This window comes from Stenella coeruleoalba, assembly GCF_951394435.1.
Source record: "Stenella coeruleoalba genome assembly, chromosome: 11".
NCBI lineage: Eukaryota > Metazoa > Chordata > Mammalia > Artiodactyla > Delphinidae > Stenella > Stenella coeruleoalba.
The window spans coordinates 37670868-37688622 of NC_137157.1; the positions used below are offsets into that span (position 1 = coordinate 37670868).

At 36.4% G+C, this 17755-nt stretch overlaps 1 protein-coding gene across 6 annotated transcripts in view; it reads right to left on the reverse strand.

The window, feature by feature from the left end:
* ACSS3 (acyl-CoA synthetase short chain family member 3) overlaps positions 1 to 17755 on the reverse strand; it is a 143833-nt gene that overhangs the window by 113622 nt on the left and 12456 nt on the right. The window contains exon 1 of one of the 6 annotated variants that reach the window (XM_079936885.1): positions 4530 to 5024. The exons of the other annotated variants lie outside the window; for them this stretch is intronic. Coding sequence (XP_079793011.1) covers positions 4530 to 4816 — 287 coding nt within the window. The 5' untranslated portion in view covers positions 4817 to 5024. Of the gene's footprint in view, positions 1 to 4529; positions 5025 to 17755 lie in introns of those variants that run through there. 6 annotated transcript variants of the gene reach the window in all.

The window sequence follows — 17755 nt, forward strand, 5'->3', positions numbered from 1 at the left end:
GTAAACCTTCAAGACACTTTGGATTTAGGATCCATGTACAGTAGCCAGGGTAGTTTTTACTATTTTATTTTAAAGTTGAGTGAATGGAGTCTTAAAAAGAATAATGCACAGGACATTTGGCTGAGAATTGGAAAAAGCCATACCTGCAACCCAAGTCTCTGGACATCCTGACTGGTGTCCTAGTCCACAATATCCTATTAATTCATTCATTTATAAATATATATTTTTTCTATCCTTGAGTTCACTGATCCTTTCCTTTGTGGTTTTCATTCTGCTGTCGAACCAATTCAGTGAGTTTTTATTTTCATTATCATATTTTTCAGTTCTAAAATTTCCATTTGTTTTTTTCTTTACATCTTTTATTTCTTCGCTGAGTCTTTCTATTTAATTGAGGCTTTTTAAAAAATGTTTCCAATGTGTTCGTAGTTGGTCGTTTAAGCATTTTTTTATGATGGCTGCTTTAAAAATCCTTGTCCAATAATTCCAGTCTCTGTCACCTCAGTGTTAGCATCTACTGATTGCTTTTCTCATTCAAGTTGATATTTTCCTGGTTCTTGGTATGACAAGTGATTTTTGTTTGTATCCTGGACATTATAGGTATTTTATTAGGAGATTCTGGAGCTTATTTAAAGATCATATTTAAATCTTCTGTTTTATCAGGCCTCCTCTGATACTGTGTCAGTGGGGGAGGGAGGCAACTCATTACCACCAGGTTCAGGTGTAAGTTCCAGCTCCCCATTAGGCCTCCACTGACACTCATGAGAGTAAGGGGTACCTCATTACTGCTGAGCTAGGGTAAAAGTTCAGGATCCCACTAGGCTTCCATTACATCATCCTGGCTGATAGTGGGGAATGGCACCTCATTTTGACTCCCCACATGGACTCCACTGACAATGCCAGGGGCAAGATCCTTCTTACTTCTTTATCTTAGCCATAATGAAAGTTCCCATTCCTGATATTACTTTCTCTAACACCACCAGGGGAGGTGGCGATGTTTAGGACACCTTGTCACAGCCTGGTAAGAGTAGAAGTCTAGGTTCTCTATCACCTTTTCACTGGTGAAGATGGGATGAGAGCCACAGAGCTTTCCATAGTGTTTGACTGTATTAGGGAAGTTACTGGCCAAAAATGTCCTGTCTTGGCAGGCTGTCCCTCCCCACCCCTTTTATCTTTGGGGGGGAAGGTCCAAAGACGTTTTTGTTGGAACTTTTTTTCTGCACCCATTGGTGTTTCTAGGTTGCCACCTTCTCCAGCACTCAGTATAGGATATATAAGACAAGAAAGAAAACCCAAGGAACTCAGTGCCATGTCATTTCTCATGTCCCAAAGTTCCTAGCTGATTTGGTTTCTTCTCTCCTCCTTTCAGAGTCTTCTTATGTGTATTTTATATATAATGTCCTATGTTTTTAGCTATATTTAACAGGATGAATAGGAAAAAGTGCATTTTGTCCAACTTGTCCCGAAAGTTTCTAAGTAATATTTATTGATCCCTTATTCTAGACCAATATTTCATGTGTATGAAATCATCTAATCAAAAAACAACCCTAGGGACCCTTGTGCACTGTTGATGGGAATGTAAATTGGTACAGCCACTATGGAAAACAGTATGGAGGTTCCTCAAAAACTTAAAACAGAACTACCATAAAATCCAGCAATTCCATTTCTGGGTGTTTACCTGAAGAAAATAAAAACATTAATTCAAAATGATATATGCACCCTTATGTTCACTGCAGCATTATTTACAATAGTCAAAATGCAGAAGCGACCTAAATGTCCATCAATAGATGTGTTGATCAAGAAGATACACACACACACACATACACACACACACACACACACACACACACTGGAATATTACTCAACCATAAAAAAGAATGAAATTGTGCTATTGGACGTAGAGAGTATTATGCTAAGTGAAATACATCAAAGAAAGACAAATACCATATATTCCCACTTATATATGGAATATAAAAAACAAAACAAATTAACAAACAAAAGAGAAACAGACATACAGATACAGGGAACAAATCGGTAGTTGCCAGAGGGGAGGCGGATAGGGGTTTGGGCAAAATATGTGAAGAGGAATTAAGAGATACAAACTTCCAGTTATAGAATAAATAAGTCACAGGGATGTAGTATACGACATAAGGATGTAATATAGTCAATAATACTGCAGTAACTTTGTATGGAGCCAGACAGTTACTAAACTTATCATGATGATCATTTCATAATGTATTTTACTGTCAGATCACTCTGTTGTACAGCTGAAAAATAACACAGTATTGTACATCAACTGTACTTCAACTTTAAAAAAAACTACCCTATGAGGTAGGTACTATTGTAAACCCCATTTTATGTATGAGGAAACTCATCTGACAGCAACTTGCTAAAGGCAGCGTATTACGGAACCAACCCCATGAACATCAAACAGCAGTAACTCTACAGGCAATACTCAAAGAACTTCAGATTTTCTTTCCAATTATTTGCAAATTTTGGGTGGTTTAATATTTAAATTACTTGTACCCTAGCATTTTCTTTTTGAAGGATGCCCTTAAAGAAACTTAAAGAATTTTAAGGGTACCCTTTGGGACAGACAGGAAGGAAATTCAAGCAGAGCGAAAGGCCTGCAAGCAGTGTTAAGCAAGAACTGTTGGAGGAAGTAACACATTGGCATGGCTCCAGAGATGGTTATAGGTAATGAATATACCACTATAAACTGGCTAAATTTAAGGACTGGTTTACTGCAGATGACTGGACCAAGTGACCTGCAAAGGGCCTCCTGGCTCAAAGATTTGATTTTTCTACTATGAGAAGATTCTTATTTCAGTTAAAATCAAATCATTTCAGTAAAGGTCAACTGAATGCCTTCTATGTGCTGTCTCTTCAGTACCCCTTCTAAATTTATGAGAAGGTTTTAAATGGTTTGTCTCCCCAGATTATTAAAATAACTAATGCTCACTGCAGAAAACTGAGAAAATATACTTTGGAGTATTTTATATTTTCTATATGTAAATATTCTGCCTCTATGTTTAAGAGTACATTATGGGTTTTTTCCAATGATCTGAACAACTCTCAGAATGCGTTTAATGAAGGCATAATATTCCATTCAACTGCTGTTCAGTAATAGCCTCCGCAGCACTATTTAAGCACAAAGTTATCCTGCATTGTTGCAAATTCCTTTTCACAATATTTTCGTAATTTTAAATGACCCCAGGATGATGTTTCTTGTAGAGAAATATTGGTCACACTGCTTTTTATTACATATGCCAGCAAGATTCCTACAATCAAGCACACACACACTTTCACACATCAAACAACCAAACTGCTTTCCGGAAATATTGAATCAATTTATATTACCGTCATCATTACCTGAAAGTTCATTTTATCACACTCCTCTAAACACAGATTCTTCTCAATCTTCTGCAATTTTAGCAGCAGTTTTAGAAGTTTTAATTTTGGTTTATGTGATTACTAGTATTAAACACAATGTCTTACCAATTTTTAAAAGTTCTTTATATAGGACATTGAATTAAGTCTGACATTGTTACAAGTTATATTCTCAGTTTATTCACTAATTTTAATTCATAGTGTTTCCTGATATAAAGATATTTTAAGTTTGTATGTAGTCAAATAAACTCATAATTTTCCTTCACAATTTTTCCCTCTAAGATAATTCATACTACTCTCTTCTGATTTAATTTTTTATATTGATGCCTTAAATGTACCATTAATTTATTCATATATGTATATAATCTGTATGTAAAATCTGTTATATGTTATACACATGTACTATATGTGTGTATATATATTATATATAGATATATATATATTATGATGTGGCAGTACAATTATATTTATTTATCAGTAGTCAATTTGCCAAGCATCATTTTTTGACTAATCCTTACTGTCCTCATTCATCTGTGATGCTGCATTCTTCCCATACGTATTAGTATTTTATATACACACACACACACACACACACACATATACATATATCAGCAACTTTGTCAGGGCTATATAGCTACTAGATAGAACTACTGGAATATTCTACCAATAGAGTCTTTGACTAGCTCTCTTTTTAAACTCAGTCAGATTTAATTCTGTTGCAGAAAGGAAAAATTTCATACTCTTTATCCTACCCAACCCCTGCCCTGAATTCCTTCTGCAGAAAACTGGAAGCAACCTGAATGTAACCCGTAACCTACTTGAATAACAGAAAAAAATATAAACCTGAAATAAAATTGAAAGCAATATGGAGCCACTAGAAATGGTGCTAGCCCCAGATCAGAACAGTGGAAAAAGTTTTAACATATAAAACAGATAGGAGCAAAGTGACTGCTTAATCCAGAAATCATGAGAAACATGACAGATCCAAGCGTATGATACTGAAAGATTTCCGTGACATTTTATATACTGCTAAGTTAAAAGAAAGAAAAGGAAGGTGTAGAAAAATTTATAGAGCCATACCACAGAATACTCTACATTCATGAGGAACCTATAAACCCTAAGAAGGAAATACAAAGGCTCACCAAAAAACCTCTCTCGGGCTTCCCTGGTGGCACAGTGGCTGAGAGTCCACCTGCCGATGCAGGGGACACGGGTTCGTGCCCCGGTCCGGGAAGATCCCACATGCCGCGGTGCGGCTGGGCCCGTGAGCCATGGCCGCTGAGCCTGCGCGTCCGGAGCCTGTGCTCCGCAACGGCAGAGGCCACAACAGTGAGAGGCCAGCGTACCGAAAAAAAAAAAAAAAACCTCTCTCAATAAAACTCTGAAATAACTCCCAGATCAGAGGGAGGTAGGAATAAAGAATGGGCATTGATGTTTAGATGGAAAATTAAGACATAATCAAACACACACACATCATACAATACTTAACCTGTCTAAAGTCTTTCTAAACTAAGTATAATTTCTGCATGGATGATCGTCCCAAAGATTCAGGACCTGTAAAATAGGAACAAGGCTCTGTACAACTTCTAAAAGGCCTAGAAACTCTACATACGATTGCCACATGGAAATCCCCTCTTCTCCCTCAAACAATTATAGGAAGAATGACTCTAGCAGTCAAAACCTGTATTCATTGACAAGTGAACAAGGATCCTTACTTGGGTTTTGAAATGTACTCAGCTACCTGCTGAATCTTGACACTCAGATGAGCATATGTGTGTGTGTGTGTGTGTGTGTGTGTGCATGTGTGTATTATGTGTATGTGTGTGCATGTATGTGTGTGTATATGAGTTAGAAGACAAAATAAAGCTGAGGTGTGGGGAGGGCATACTCTCAATATAAATAACAAGGGGAAAGGTATATTTGCAACTTCAATAATATTTAAAGTGTTCCTACAAGTCAATAAGAAAAAAAATTTAAATCCAATAGGCAAAGAATTTCAGCACACTACCCATAGAGAAAAAAAATGATAATTGCCAATAAACATAAAAACAGTGCTCAGTCTTACAAACACCAGGAAAATGAACATTAAAACAATAATGAGATGCCATTTTTCTAAACTGGATTGGTATAAAAATATAATACACACTGTTGGTGAAAGAAAAGAGAAACTGGCATTCTCAAGTAAAGATGGTAAGCAAATAGATTAGTTCAGCAATTTAGGAGTGGATATATATACTTATCTCCAAAATGTGCTTTTAACTTAACCAAAGCAAGTTGCTTATGTGTTCATCTCTGTTGCATAAAAGCACAAGAAGGAGTCTAGAAAAATGGACAAGAAAATATTAACAGTAGTAAACTCTGGGTAAGAGAAAGTTGGGGGACAGTATGGAGAAGGGATGGTCTATATTTTTATATGATACGTACTTCCTCTGTTATTTAATTTTTATGAGCATGTATTTATATATTGAATACATGATTTAAATATATTTAAATAACATTAAAAGCTTTAACAGTCTAGATGGCTTGTCTCCTGATGTGACTCAATCATCAACTCTATAATCAGTATAACTACCATTAATGAAAAACATTCTAATTTAATAAAAACACCTTCTTGAATATTCTTCTGGTAAAACGAAGCATTTCTTACACTTATGATAACATCTAAACTCAGTTTTAAGAACTAAAATTTGGACCACAGAAACTTCCTTCTTTTTATTCTCACCAGTATTAACTTCAAGCAGCAGCTGAACAGTCAATAATAAATAGCTAGATAGAATCTTCAAATCACATAGAGAGATCTGTCATAAATCTGTGGTCATCATTCCTGCTGTCCATATCATTTTGGTTGTCCTCATTCCAGGCACTTGTAAGACTGCACTTTCATATACACTTGAAATGCGGTGTGGCCATGTGGCTTGCTCTGGCCCGTGCAATGGCAACAGAAGGAATGCAAGCAGTCTTCAAGAGCAAATGCATGCTGACAACTTCTCCTTCTCCCTGCCACAAGGATACTCCAAATGGCAACTGCACTATTAGCTTATATCCTTGAGTGAGGATGGATGACATGGAGCAAATCTCTTGGGTAACCCAAGATAAACCTGTAGTATAAGTGAGATACTCCTGGGCTATTTTAAAACGGGGAGATTTGAGGGTTGTTTATTCCTACAGCATAACTTAATCTATCCTGATACAAAAGTCTTAAGATCCATAAATTTTCACAAATTCAAACAAGCTTTAAAATTGTCATATTTCATAATTTAAAAGGCAAAGGGATGCATTCCAGGACAAACGAAACAGGAGGAATCTCAGCTAGTGTAATTCTATAGTCACTACAGTAATGTTAGATTCCTTGAAAAGGAGTCAGAGACAAGCCATCATCATCAGTGTCTGAGTTCACAGAGGCGGGGCTTGAGGGTATGCAGAAGGGGCTCAGAAAAAAAGAAAGGTTCTGAAATTCGTTCTAGATGTCCTGAACATAATTTTCTATTTTCCTTTGCCTTTTTCTCATCAAGCCCTGCTAGCTTACATCTAGCATAAAACCTTGGACTCAGCTCTTTGGAAAAAATCTGCCTTGAGTTGTATTTCTTCTGTTCTTCACTTTAGCTGACCTAAGTCTTCTCTGTCTTTCCTAATATTTGATTCTAGCCTACCCTGCATTTGACTTTGGCTTTCTTCATCAAATGAGTTAGACTGGAGTGTGTACTTGACCCACACATTGGGCTAAGTCAGTGAATGTGGGTGGATGTCTAAAAGATTTTTAAGAGGTAAGGAGCCTGACAAGAGCCATGGTCTTGATAGGATGCCAGAAAAAGCTACTGGCAAATTTTCACATGATTCTTCTGTTCCCATCAATTCCTATAACCATCAACTTCCCCTCTGTTGAGGGCTAAATTTTCTTTTTTAAGCATGTATTTATTGTCAGTTTTCAAACATTACAAAAGGAAATAAAACGCTGACACTCGAAAAAAATAAATAATCCTCGTGTCAGAGGGGAAAATTGATAGCATTTACTCTGTGGATTTGATTACCCAGCAATGTAAAGTTAAATTCGTAAAGTCTAAAATGTTCCTCTCAATTCCACCACTGCCTCCTTTGCCAAGAATAAAATTGATTTAATATACTTTCAACAGTGTAGCCTATGAAACTCTTTCACAAACTGTCATATTTTGACTTGCATAAAATAACTGTTGAAAGCTTCCTCCAGCACAACCATATTTAGTGGTGACAATGTTGTAACCCTCTCTGTACTCTCAGCTGCTCTGTACTCTGCAAATTTTCATTATTAAATAACTGGAAAGTCTAACTTATAATTTACCTTCTGATATGAGTTTACTTCCTTCAGATCAGATTATAATTTCCTTCCTGGATGACCTATGTGGGTCTTCATTTCATCACAGTTTCAGAAAAAAACAAAAACAAACTCCAAGCTCTTTTTCAAAAGTTAAATAAACCTGAAGCCAACATACTGAGAACAATTCAAAGATGATGAACACATTTGGTTATTTCTATACTAAAACACTAAATCTATATACTAAAATAGTGATGAACATATAATCTTTATAATTGATAATTCATTATTTTATAAGAAGACTATGGCAGATTATAACCCCCAGTATTAACTGTCAATAACCCTTTTAAAACATTTTTCTGTTCAACAAATTTAACAGTAAATAATTTGTTGTTGATTAGAACTGAGACTGTGAAGGAAGGGGAAAAAATATAACTGGGTACATGTTCTCCACTCTGAAAGGCAGACTAATTTGCAATAACTATAAGAAGCAGCAAAACGTGGCAAATTTCCTGACAGAAGTACAAACTAAGTATGATGAAAGCGCAATAAAAAAGAGTTTAATTCCAACTGCAGATATGTGGTAAGGAGAGGGCTGGATGTTGTAAGGAATGCATCAATAGTTAACAGCTTGGGCTTTCAAGTCAAAAGGCCAGAGTTCAAATCTCAGACATGTTGTTTACTAGCTGTATGACTGTAGGCAAATTAACATGTCTAGGCCTTTCTTCCCTCATCTGTGAAACTAGGAAAATAAAATAAAAACCAACTACATAGCACTTACCAAGACAATACTACGAGCATTTAATACAAATTAATTCATTTAATTCTCTTAACAACTCTGTGTGTATACTAATATCACCCTCATTTTACAGATGAGGAAACTGAGGTACAGAGAAGTTAAGTGGCCTATCTGAGGTCCACACTGGAGCGTGACAAGCTGGGACTGGATGTCAGGCTGTCAGGCTCTGAGTCACAACCACTATTCTGTGTGGATGAGTTAATGTGAGAGAACTCTACACCCACCATGAGCACAATTTTATACACATTTCATTGACTCCTTTCAGTAATGCTATGAGGTGATTACTATCACTACATACATCTACAAACGAGCATCTGGCTTAGATGAATTATGAAAGAACACTTTTGTGGCAATGGGTACAATGAGCTGCAGCAGGACAAGAGGAGAGAGGACTGATAGAGATATTTTGCAATAATCAAGTGTGATGATAAAGATGGAAATGAGGGAGAGATCTGAGAAATACAGAAGAATGAAAAGAAAATTTTTAGAGTAAAAACAGGAAGAGAATGAAAAAAGTATCTATCAAAGAAACCGGGACTCTAGAAGGGTCAGCAACCCTAGCCTCACGCCAAATCTGGACAACCACCTGTTTGTGTAAATAAAGTTTTATTGAAACACAGCCACACTCAGTTGTCTATATATTCTCTGTGGCTGCTTTTGCTTGACAACAGCAGAACTGAGTGGTTGCAATGGAAGCTATCTGGCCTGCATAGCCAAACATATTTACCATTTTGCACCTTAAAGAAAAACTCTGCCAATCCTTTCTCCAGAGAAGCCCTGTCCAACAGAAATTTCTGTGATGATGGAAGTGTTTCATATCTCCACTGCTCAACAGGGTAGCCACTAGCCACAAGTGGCTGGCTAAATTTAAATTCAAACTAATTAAAAGTAAATAAAATTTAGTTCTTCAATTGCACTAGCCACCTTTCAAATACTCAATAGCATCATTAGCTAACATAAATTAAATTTTATTTAATTCTAATTAAATTAAACTTAAATTTAAATAACCACAGATGGCTTACTGACTACTATATTGAACAACACAGTTGTGGGGAATTTCAAAGAGGTAGATGTGGTCCCCAGAGTTAAATACTATAGAGAGACCAAGCAAGGTAAGGACTTCAAATCAGTCCATAGAATTAAGCAACAAATAGGCACTGATGAACTTTGGGAGAGTAATTTGGGTAGAGTGACAAGGCCTGAGGCCACCTTTCAGTGGATGCAGGAGTGTAAGGGAGAGGAGGACCTGGAGAATAGACAACATGGCCAAGAAGTCAGCATGTAAAGAGAAGGGGAATGTTCTAGCTCCTCTTATCTTGTGCAAATCTTTCAACTGAATTTTATTAAAAGAGAAGGGTGAAACATGAAGGTAGCTGAGGGGACAGGGACTGAAAACTAATGGAAATACTGTTTGTTTTTTAATGGCATTGGCAAATGGGGAAGTAAAAAACAGGGCAAAGTTCAGGTTCTGTTTTGGAAGTCCAAGTGCATCAGTGCCACTGAAAGAAGAGATGTGTGTTTTGGGGTGGGAGCATAACAAGAGCTAAGGCAAGAAAGAGCAGTGCAAACCTTACCTTAAAAGCCCTGAATACCTCGTTAAGAAAGGGGAGGCCATTACAGGGGAATGCCCTCTTCAGAAAGGGATTTCAGGTCACTCTTGGGAGGCAAACGAGGAAACAGAATCAGTGAGGATCTATTGACTAGCCTAGAAAGTAACAGGAAGTTAAAAACAAAATGTGGGGGAGGTATAGAAACAAATCAAAGGAGCTAGAAGTAGGAAGAAGGGTGTATCAAAGAAAACTGAGGTCACATCATCTCTGTGTATCAGGTTTATGTTCTCTTTAAGGGACACCTGAAATAAGAAAGAAAAATACATAATTTTGAAGTAAGAGAGGGAGTAACATTTTGTTAATTACCAATAATGTGCCAGGTTCTGAGTTTGGTAAATCATTTAATCCACGCACTACCCCTTCAGGAAGACAGTGTTATTCCTATTTTACAGACGAGAAATGAGGCTTAGAGAGGTCAAATAACTTCCCAGAATTATCAAACTAACACATGGCACACCGGAACCCAGTGCTTTCCCACTCCAGGGAAAATATGATGAATTTCCAATTTTCCATGTCTGTGTGCTAATTTGAGTAATTCTTATATCCTCACTAGACACTGTTTCCTGTGGGCAAAGACCATGTGCTAGCTCATTAATGGCACACAGCAAATTCTCAATAATTATTTTTATCTTTTTTAACTTTTTTTAATTAATTTATTTTATTTTTGGCTGTGTTGGGTCTTCGTTGCTGCACGTGGGCTTTCTCTAGTTGCAGTGAGCAGGGGCTACTCTTCGTTGTGGTGTATGGGTTTCTCATTGCAGTGACTTCTCGTTGCAGAGCATGGGCCCTAGGCGCGCGGGCTTCAGTAGTTGTGGCATGTGGGCTCAGTAGTTGTGGCTCGCGGGCTTAGTTGCTCCACGGCACGTGGGATCCTCCCGGACCAGGGCTCGAACCTTTGTCCCCTGCATTGGCAGCGGATTCGTAACCACTGTGCCACCAGGGAAGTCCCTCAATAATTATTTTTAAATATATGTTACAAGTGTGAATGAATGTGAATTGAAGTAGTACTCTTCTGACACATTAACACAAATAAGTAAAAGAGTCTCATGAGGTAACTGCTCAGCAAAAACAATGACGCGCTCAAAAGACTACTATTGCACACAAACAGAGAAGGCTTTAAGCATTTTTAAGAGAGCATCATATTGCTTTGTTCACACTGTGACATCCCATCTAAATTACAGGTACTTGGCCTTGGGCAGTATGAACTGACTGTTCCGGGAAACCCTCCAAATTGGGTAACTGCTTACTTGGGGCAGCATAATAACCTCATGTTAATTGAACCACTAGGATATTGTTTTTGTAAAAGTAGTTGGAAAGCACATCTCTCTATAGGACAATATTTTAACAGAGAAACATAACGCAAAGAGAAATCTGTTCTTTAGCCCTACTGATACTTTCCACATGAGTACACTCAGAACCTGGCCCCATCCCACTAGCTTTCGCCACAGATTGCCCTCATCTCAGCATGAAAGGACAGCCCAGGCATCTACACCTCTGCCAGATCATCTCGGATTAAAACTGAGTGAATTGCCAGTGAGAAATGCAGCCAACAGGAAAAAGAATAAAAAGAAAGGCTTTCAAGAAATCAATACCTGTTATCTGAACTGGATCCACTGTCAACAGAGAGAGAAGGCATGAATGAATGATCCTAAAGATCCCCAGGTTGTGAGTCATGCTTGGCAGCTAAATTCAAAGCAGAAGATGAGGACACAATTTTATCTTGCTTGTTTTATTTTTATTTTAGAGGAAATGCAGGAAAAACAAAGAATTGAAGCAAAAGGAAATGGGATTCAGCTTCATTCAAATGAGGAAAAGATAAAATTATAATTAAAACTAAAGGTCAAATGTAAAATTGAAGATAGAGATGTTTAAATTTCAAAGCATAAATTTATTAAAATTTAAATATAATCCCCAATAAGTATATGTTTAAAAGTACATTCTAAAGGAAAGTAAACTTCATCAGTCAGCCCTATTCAAGAGAGCTACTGAGGACACTCTTTGGAGCAGTGGTCCTCAACCAGCCAACTCGGAAACAGGTCATGATGATCTCATAAGGAACCAAACTCCAAATCAGAGCAGGTTCCTAGAAAACCAGACAGAGACCAGGATGCCCACGGGTACCCTAAGCAGGTAACCCTGAAACCTCAGAACCATCCAGGGAATCAGGAGGGGGCAGAAGAGGAGGTACACTCTCCAATGTGAACCGATATTTGTTGGAAGGGAGAGAAGATGCCTTTTAGCATTTAATCCTAATGATAGCCATGACAACGTGATGAAGAAGGAACAAAAAGGAAAGGGGGAGAGGGAGAAAGGAGAAGAGAGAGCAGCCCCAGCACCATGCAGGGCAGGGGAAAGCCAATTTGTTGACATAGTGTCATCTTGCTTTGGTTAAGGAGGAATGGGAAGAAAGGGGAGAAATAGGTAAGGATTGAAACTAACGTGCTCTAAACCTTAGGACTTTAGGACTGCATATTTTTTCTGTGTTCATATTACATCTTCATCTTAACTATCCATTTCTCTCTCTTTAAGGCTATAACTCAGGCAGAACGATACGCTGCAATGTTCTGATGAAACTGTCCTCTACAGCTGATGCTCCCAGAAGGCAGACACCACATTCATTAACTCATTCTGCACACTTAGCTCATGTCCACAGAGAGATGTCCTATACAAGCTCTTATTAAAGTGGAAGGATACAATCAATCATTTTAGAAGGTCTAAAAAGAACTTTTTCTTCCCATTGAGCCTTGTAAATTATTCTGAGATTGTTTCTATAAAGATTATTTAATTGAGGGAGATACACAGGGAGCATCAATTTTGTTTGTTTTATTGCTTAAAATAAAACGATCTGAAGCAAATGTGACACAATGTTAAGAGTTTACAACGCACAATGTTAAGAGTTTACAACGCCCCATGTTCAGGGTCCACTAAATTATTACTTTTATTTATTCTCTAAATGTTTCGTAAGGAAAAAGACTGTGGAGTCTTATTCACAATATTTCTTAATATTTTTGGAGAAATATTTTGACAATATACATCAAAAAACGTATAATTTCTCTTTGACCCAGAAATCTTCTAAGAATTCATCAGCAAGAAGGAAGGAAAGAAAGAAACAGAGAGAGACAGATGGACAGTCAGACACAGGGACAGAGAAATCTTTGGAATGCTGCGTCCAAAAAAGCAAGTATTTCTGCAAGTAAAGAGAAACCACCCAAAAATCAACAGGAAGGGATTGTGAAATAAATAATCTTACATTCACCCAATATGTTTAAATATTCTGCATACACTAAAAATCATGAAATAGAAGAACAGAGGAATGGAAACATCACAACTTATTCCAAGTGGGAAAATGAGTTATCAAACAATATGAACAGTATAATTCTATTTTTCTGTAAGAACAAAAATAGAGACCCAGAGAGTCAAACAGACTGACAAACAGACAGAGATAATAGATTTTTAAAAGGCACAACACATACACATACAAAAATATGTGTGTACAAAAACTGGTGGTGAATCTGAATAAGGTTTGCCATCTAACTAACTATCGTACAAATGTCAGTTTTGGTTTTGATAATGTACTATAGTCATGTAAGATGTTACCATTGGGGAAAGCTGAGTGATGGGTACAAATGACCTCTTTCTACTATTTTTGCAACTTCTTATGAGTCTACAATAATTCCAAAATAAAAATTTAAAAAGAAAATAAAAGACTGAAGGGAAATATACCGACTATACCAAGATATATACTAAGAATTATTTACATATTGAACTATAATTGATATTCCACCTATTTTGGCTTTCCTGAGTTCATCTACTTAAAACTTAAAGTAATACTGCACCTTTGTGGGGGAAAAGCATAAACCTAAATTTCAATCAGAATTACTTTTGAATAACAAATGTCAATGAAGAGTAATTCAAAACTTAGATCTCAAACCTAGGCTTTATGATTATAAAACCGCTGCTCCTTTACCTAAGCCAGATTATATCCCCTCCAATTTCCCACCTTCACTCTCACCAAAACAACTTTACACATAGACAGAAACTAAATCCAACTTAACTAACCAGATACCACTGAGTGTAAGTTAAAACATTAAGAAAAGTAACCTACTGTACAGCACAGGGAACTCTACTCAGTGCTCTGTGGTGACCTAAATGGGAAGGAAATTCAAAAAAGAGGGGATATATGTATACGTATAGCTGATTCACTTTGCTGTACAGTAGAAATTAACACAACACTGTAAAGCAGCTATACTCCAATAAAAACTAATAAAAAAAGAAAAGTAGACAAATTTTTTGTCTTTTTTCCCTAGTTTTATCATCAAAAAATCTAAGAACAAGGTCACAAACTACATCTTTGCTCTATCCTTGCCAATTCTCCCACTATCTACATGTCATATCATAGATAAAACATTTTCCACTCACATTTCGATAATTTGAAACTTGGACACAGTGCAGCCTGCTCAATTATCCAAGAGTTCACTATCCAGCTGGTGCTAACCAAGCCCATTATGTCTCTTTATTCTCTTTTTTGTTACTTGTCTTTTCTTCACCTTCCTGTGTGTTAGCCCCTCTAGCAGAAAATGAGAGGCTGCACAAAGGGATAAAGTTAAAATTGGTTGACTCTTTTATCTATTAAAGGATTCATTGGTTACAAAATGACCACTGTTCATCAAAATGTGAGCCTGGGTGTTCTAGTCACTCACACCTCAACAGTCAAAGGTAATTCAGAGTAGATTGTAAAATAAAAGCAAATTTTATTACCCATATTTTCAGAAAATAATAACTAGATATCACTCATGATTACTCTCCTTTTATTAAACAGGAAAATGAAAGCTGTCTCATTACAAGCAAAAACACTTTTTTTCTTTGATGTATGAAATCATACCTCAAAGTTATACTCTACCTGGACTCTCATTCAGCACCTGGAATAGTGCCTGGCATGTAGGAGGCATTCAAACATTTGATGAGTGAACAAGAGAAAGAATGAGAGAATAAATGAAGGAACAATTGAGTTAGGAATGGATAAGTTCTAGAGCCAAAAAACTCCACTTTTAACAGGTCAACAAACGTGTGTGTGTGTGTGTCTGTGTGTGGGCATCTGACTTGCTTTTAAATCTGTTAACACCAGTAGTATGAGGATAAAACAGGATTAACTGGAGAGGAAATATGACACAATGAGAAGCTGATACACTCTAAAGTCTAACAGATTTGGTTTTTCATCCAAGATCTGCCACCTGCATTCTAAGTGAACATGAGCTAGTTACTTAACTTTCCCTAAATTCTTCTTTAAGAACGTATTCTCTTGAGAAGTTAAAAAAACTATGGTAAGGAGTATTACTGGTGCTATTCTTACTGTGATAATATATTTTGTATTGTGTAACACTTCAACACACACTCACAAACACACTCACATATGTGCATGCACACACACTCATACAAGTACACATGTACAGAGTAAAATCATCTTTTAGGATTTAAGAGATTTTGATTTGAGTATTATCATTTCCATCAAATACAATATTTGAAATAACTAGATATTTAATAAGAAAAAGAAAATCTTCCTAATTAAAAATTTTTTCTCATGGACATATATACACTAACAAACGTAAGGTAGATAGCTAGTGGGAAGCAGCCGCATGGCACAGGGATATCAGCTCGGTGCTTTGTGACCGCCTGGAGGGGTGGGATAGGGAGGGTGGGAGGGAGGGAGACGCAAGAGGGAAGAGATATGGGAACATATGTATATGTATAACTGATTCACTTGGTTATAAAGCAGAAACTAACACACCATTGTAAAGCAATTATACCCCAATAAAGATGTTAAAAATTTTTTTTTTCTAATTATAAATTTTAAAATTAATCCTTTTATAAATTAAACTAAGGAAAGGAAATTTCATTAAGTTGGATCTTAGGCTGTAAGATCTAAGGTTGTAACAACAAATTACATTTCAAACAGTTCTTGAAATATTCAGGTGAAATGAGATGTTTAGAGTAGATATATGTTGAAGATCTTGAGCAGTGAGAACTCAACATTTTAAAATAATAATAAAATCAGTTTTGCATTTTTCTAAAATTCAAGCTTTTATCAGATTAAGATCAGCTTTTATTCCCAACAATGTAAATATTAACATTTTTATCATTTGTGGCAATACCATAAATGTATCCTAGAGAAATAATATTTTTATGTTATCTCATAGCTGTCACTTTTTTCTTTCTTTCGTTTTGTTTTTTAAATGGAGGTATAATCCATATATAACGTTATATTAATTTCAGTATATAACATAATGATTCGATATTTGAGTACACGGTATACAAATTTTTTTTCTTTTCTTTTCTTATGATGAGGACTTTTAAAATTTACTCTCTTAGCAACTTTCAATTCAGCGTTATTAACTGTAGTCACCACGCTGCCCATTACATTCCAGGACTTATTCATCTTGCAACTGGAGGTCTGTACCTTTTGACCACCTTCACTCATTTCACCTACCCCCAACCCCCTCCCCTTTGGCAACCACCAGTCTGTTCTCTGCATCTATGAGCTCAGTTTTTGTTTTGTTTTGTTATTTGTTTTGGTTTTTAGAATCCACATATAAGTGAAATCATATAATATTTGTCTTTTATTACTTTTAACCAGTGGGCTTTCTTTGTTAAATAAAATTTGGTTTATCTGGTTAAGATATTTACTAAAAAAAAAAAAAAAAGACTAAAAAATGATAATCTGGTAACATGATACTGATACAACTCTTAAATCTGAAATTCTTGGAACCTGATATGTGCCGAGACAACTTTCCCAGTCCATACTCACATGGGAACTTGGTCTGTACCATAAAAGTAAAGTATTTCCCTCCTTGCAGTATGTGTGTCTTTGGCTTGAGGACTCGATGAATATGTTGAAGAGAAGCAAAAGGAGCCAACTGCCTCATAGTAAAACTTAAACTCATGAAGACAAGAAAATTTCAGACCCTCTGATGCCTAGGTAGAAAGAAGATTCATGGATCATTTTGGGTCTTGGTGGGATGGATGATTCAGGTAATATCTACCTGTAATTTATATAAGAACCTAGATTTAGAAGATGGATTAAGAAGGTTAATCTCTATGTGGTGAAGTTTTAAAATCAGTTTGATGGATATATACAAGGTTATGTGCATTCCACTGCAGAGATAACAACAAAGGTGACTGAGATCTGACCCCTGCCCTTCTATCACCTAGTTGTGATTTTTTTAATTACTGGTAAGAGAAAAGTATCAGTGGAGTATGAGCTTATATAGTGGGTGTATAGTGACTAAATGGAGATGGGAATTGAGCATTCTTTGCCAAACTAGCTTAAAGGGAAATAAGATTCAAGGTGATGGGCTTTTTAGGAAAGAACCATTTGTCAAGAAGACATGTGCAAGCTGACTCTGGGAAAACAGTGAAGATTTACATTCCACTAAAATGAGAGGAGAGTGGAAGACACATAGAAACCTAGGAGACAAATGGGAGAAAGGAAGTTGCATCTCTGATTAAATTTTTTTAAAAATTTTAACATTGTTTTCATTCCTTTGTACTTTCTAGGTACAGTCATATGACAGCCAGACAGAAGAAGTTAGAGTGTAGTCACAACTCATTACCAAAATTAGGTTTTTACCATGTGACCCAATGGGTGTGAAAAATTAAGTCTACCGCTATATTACA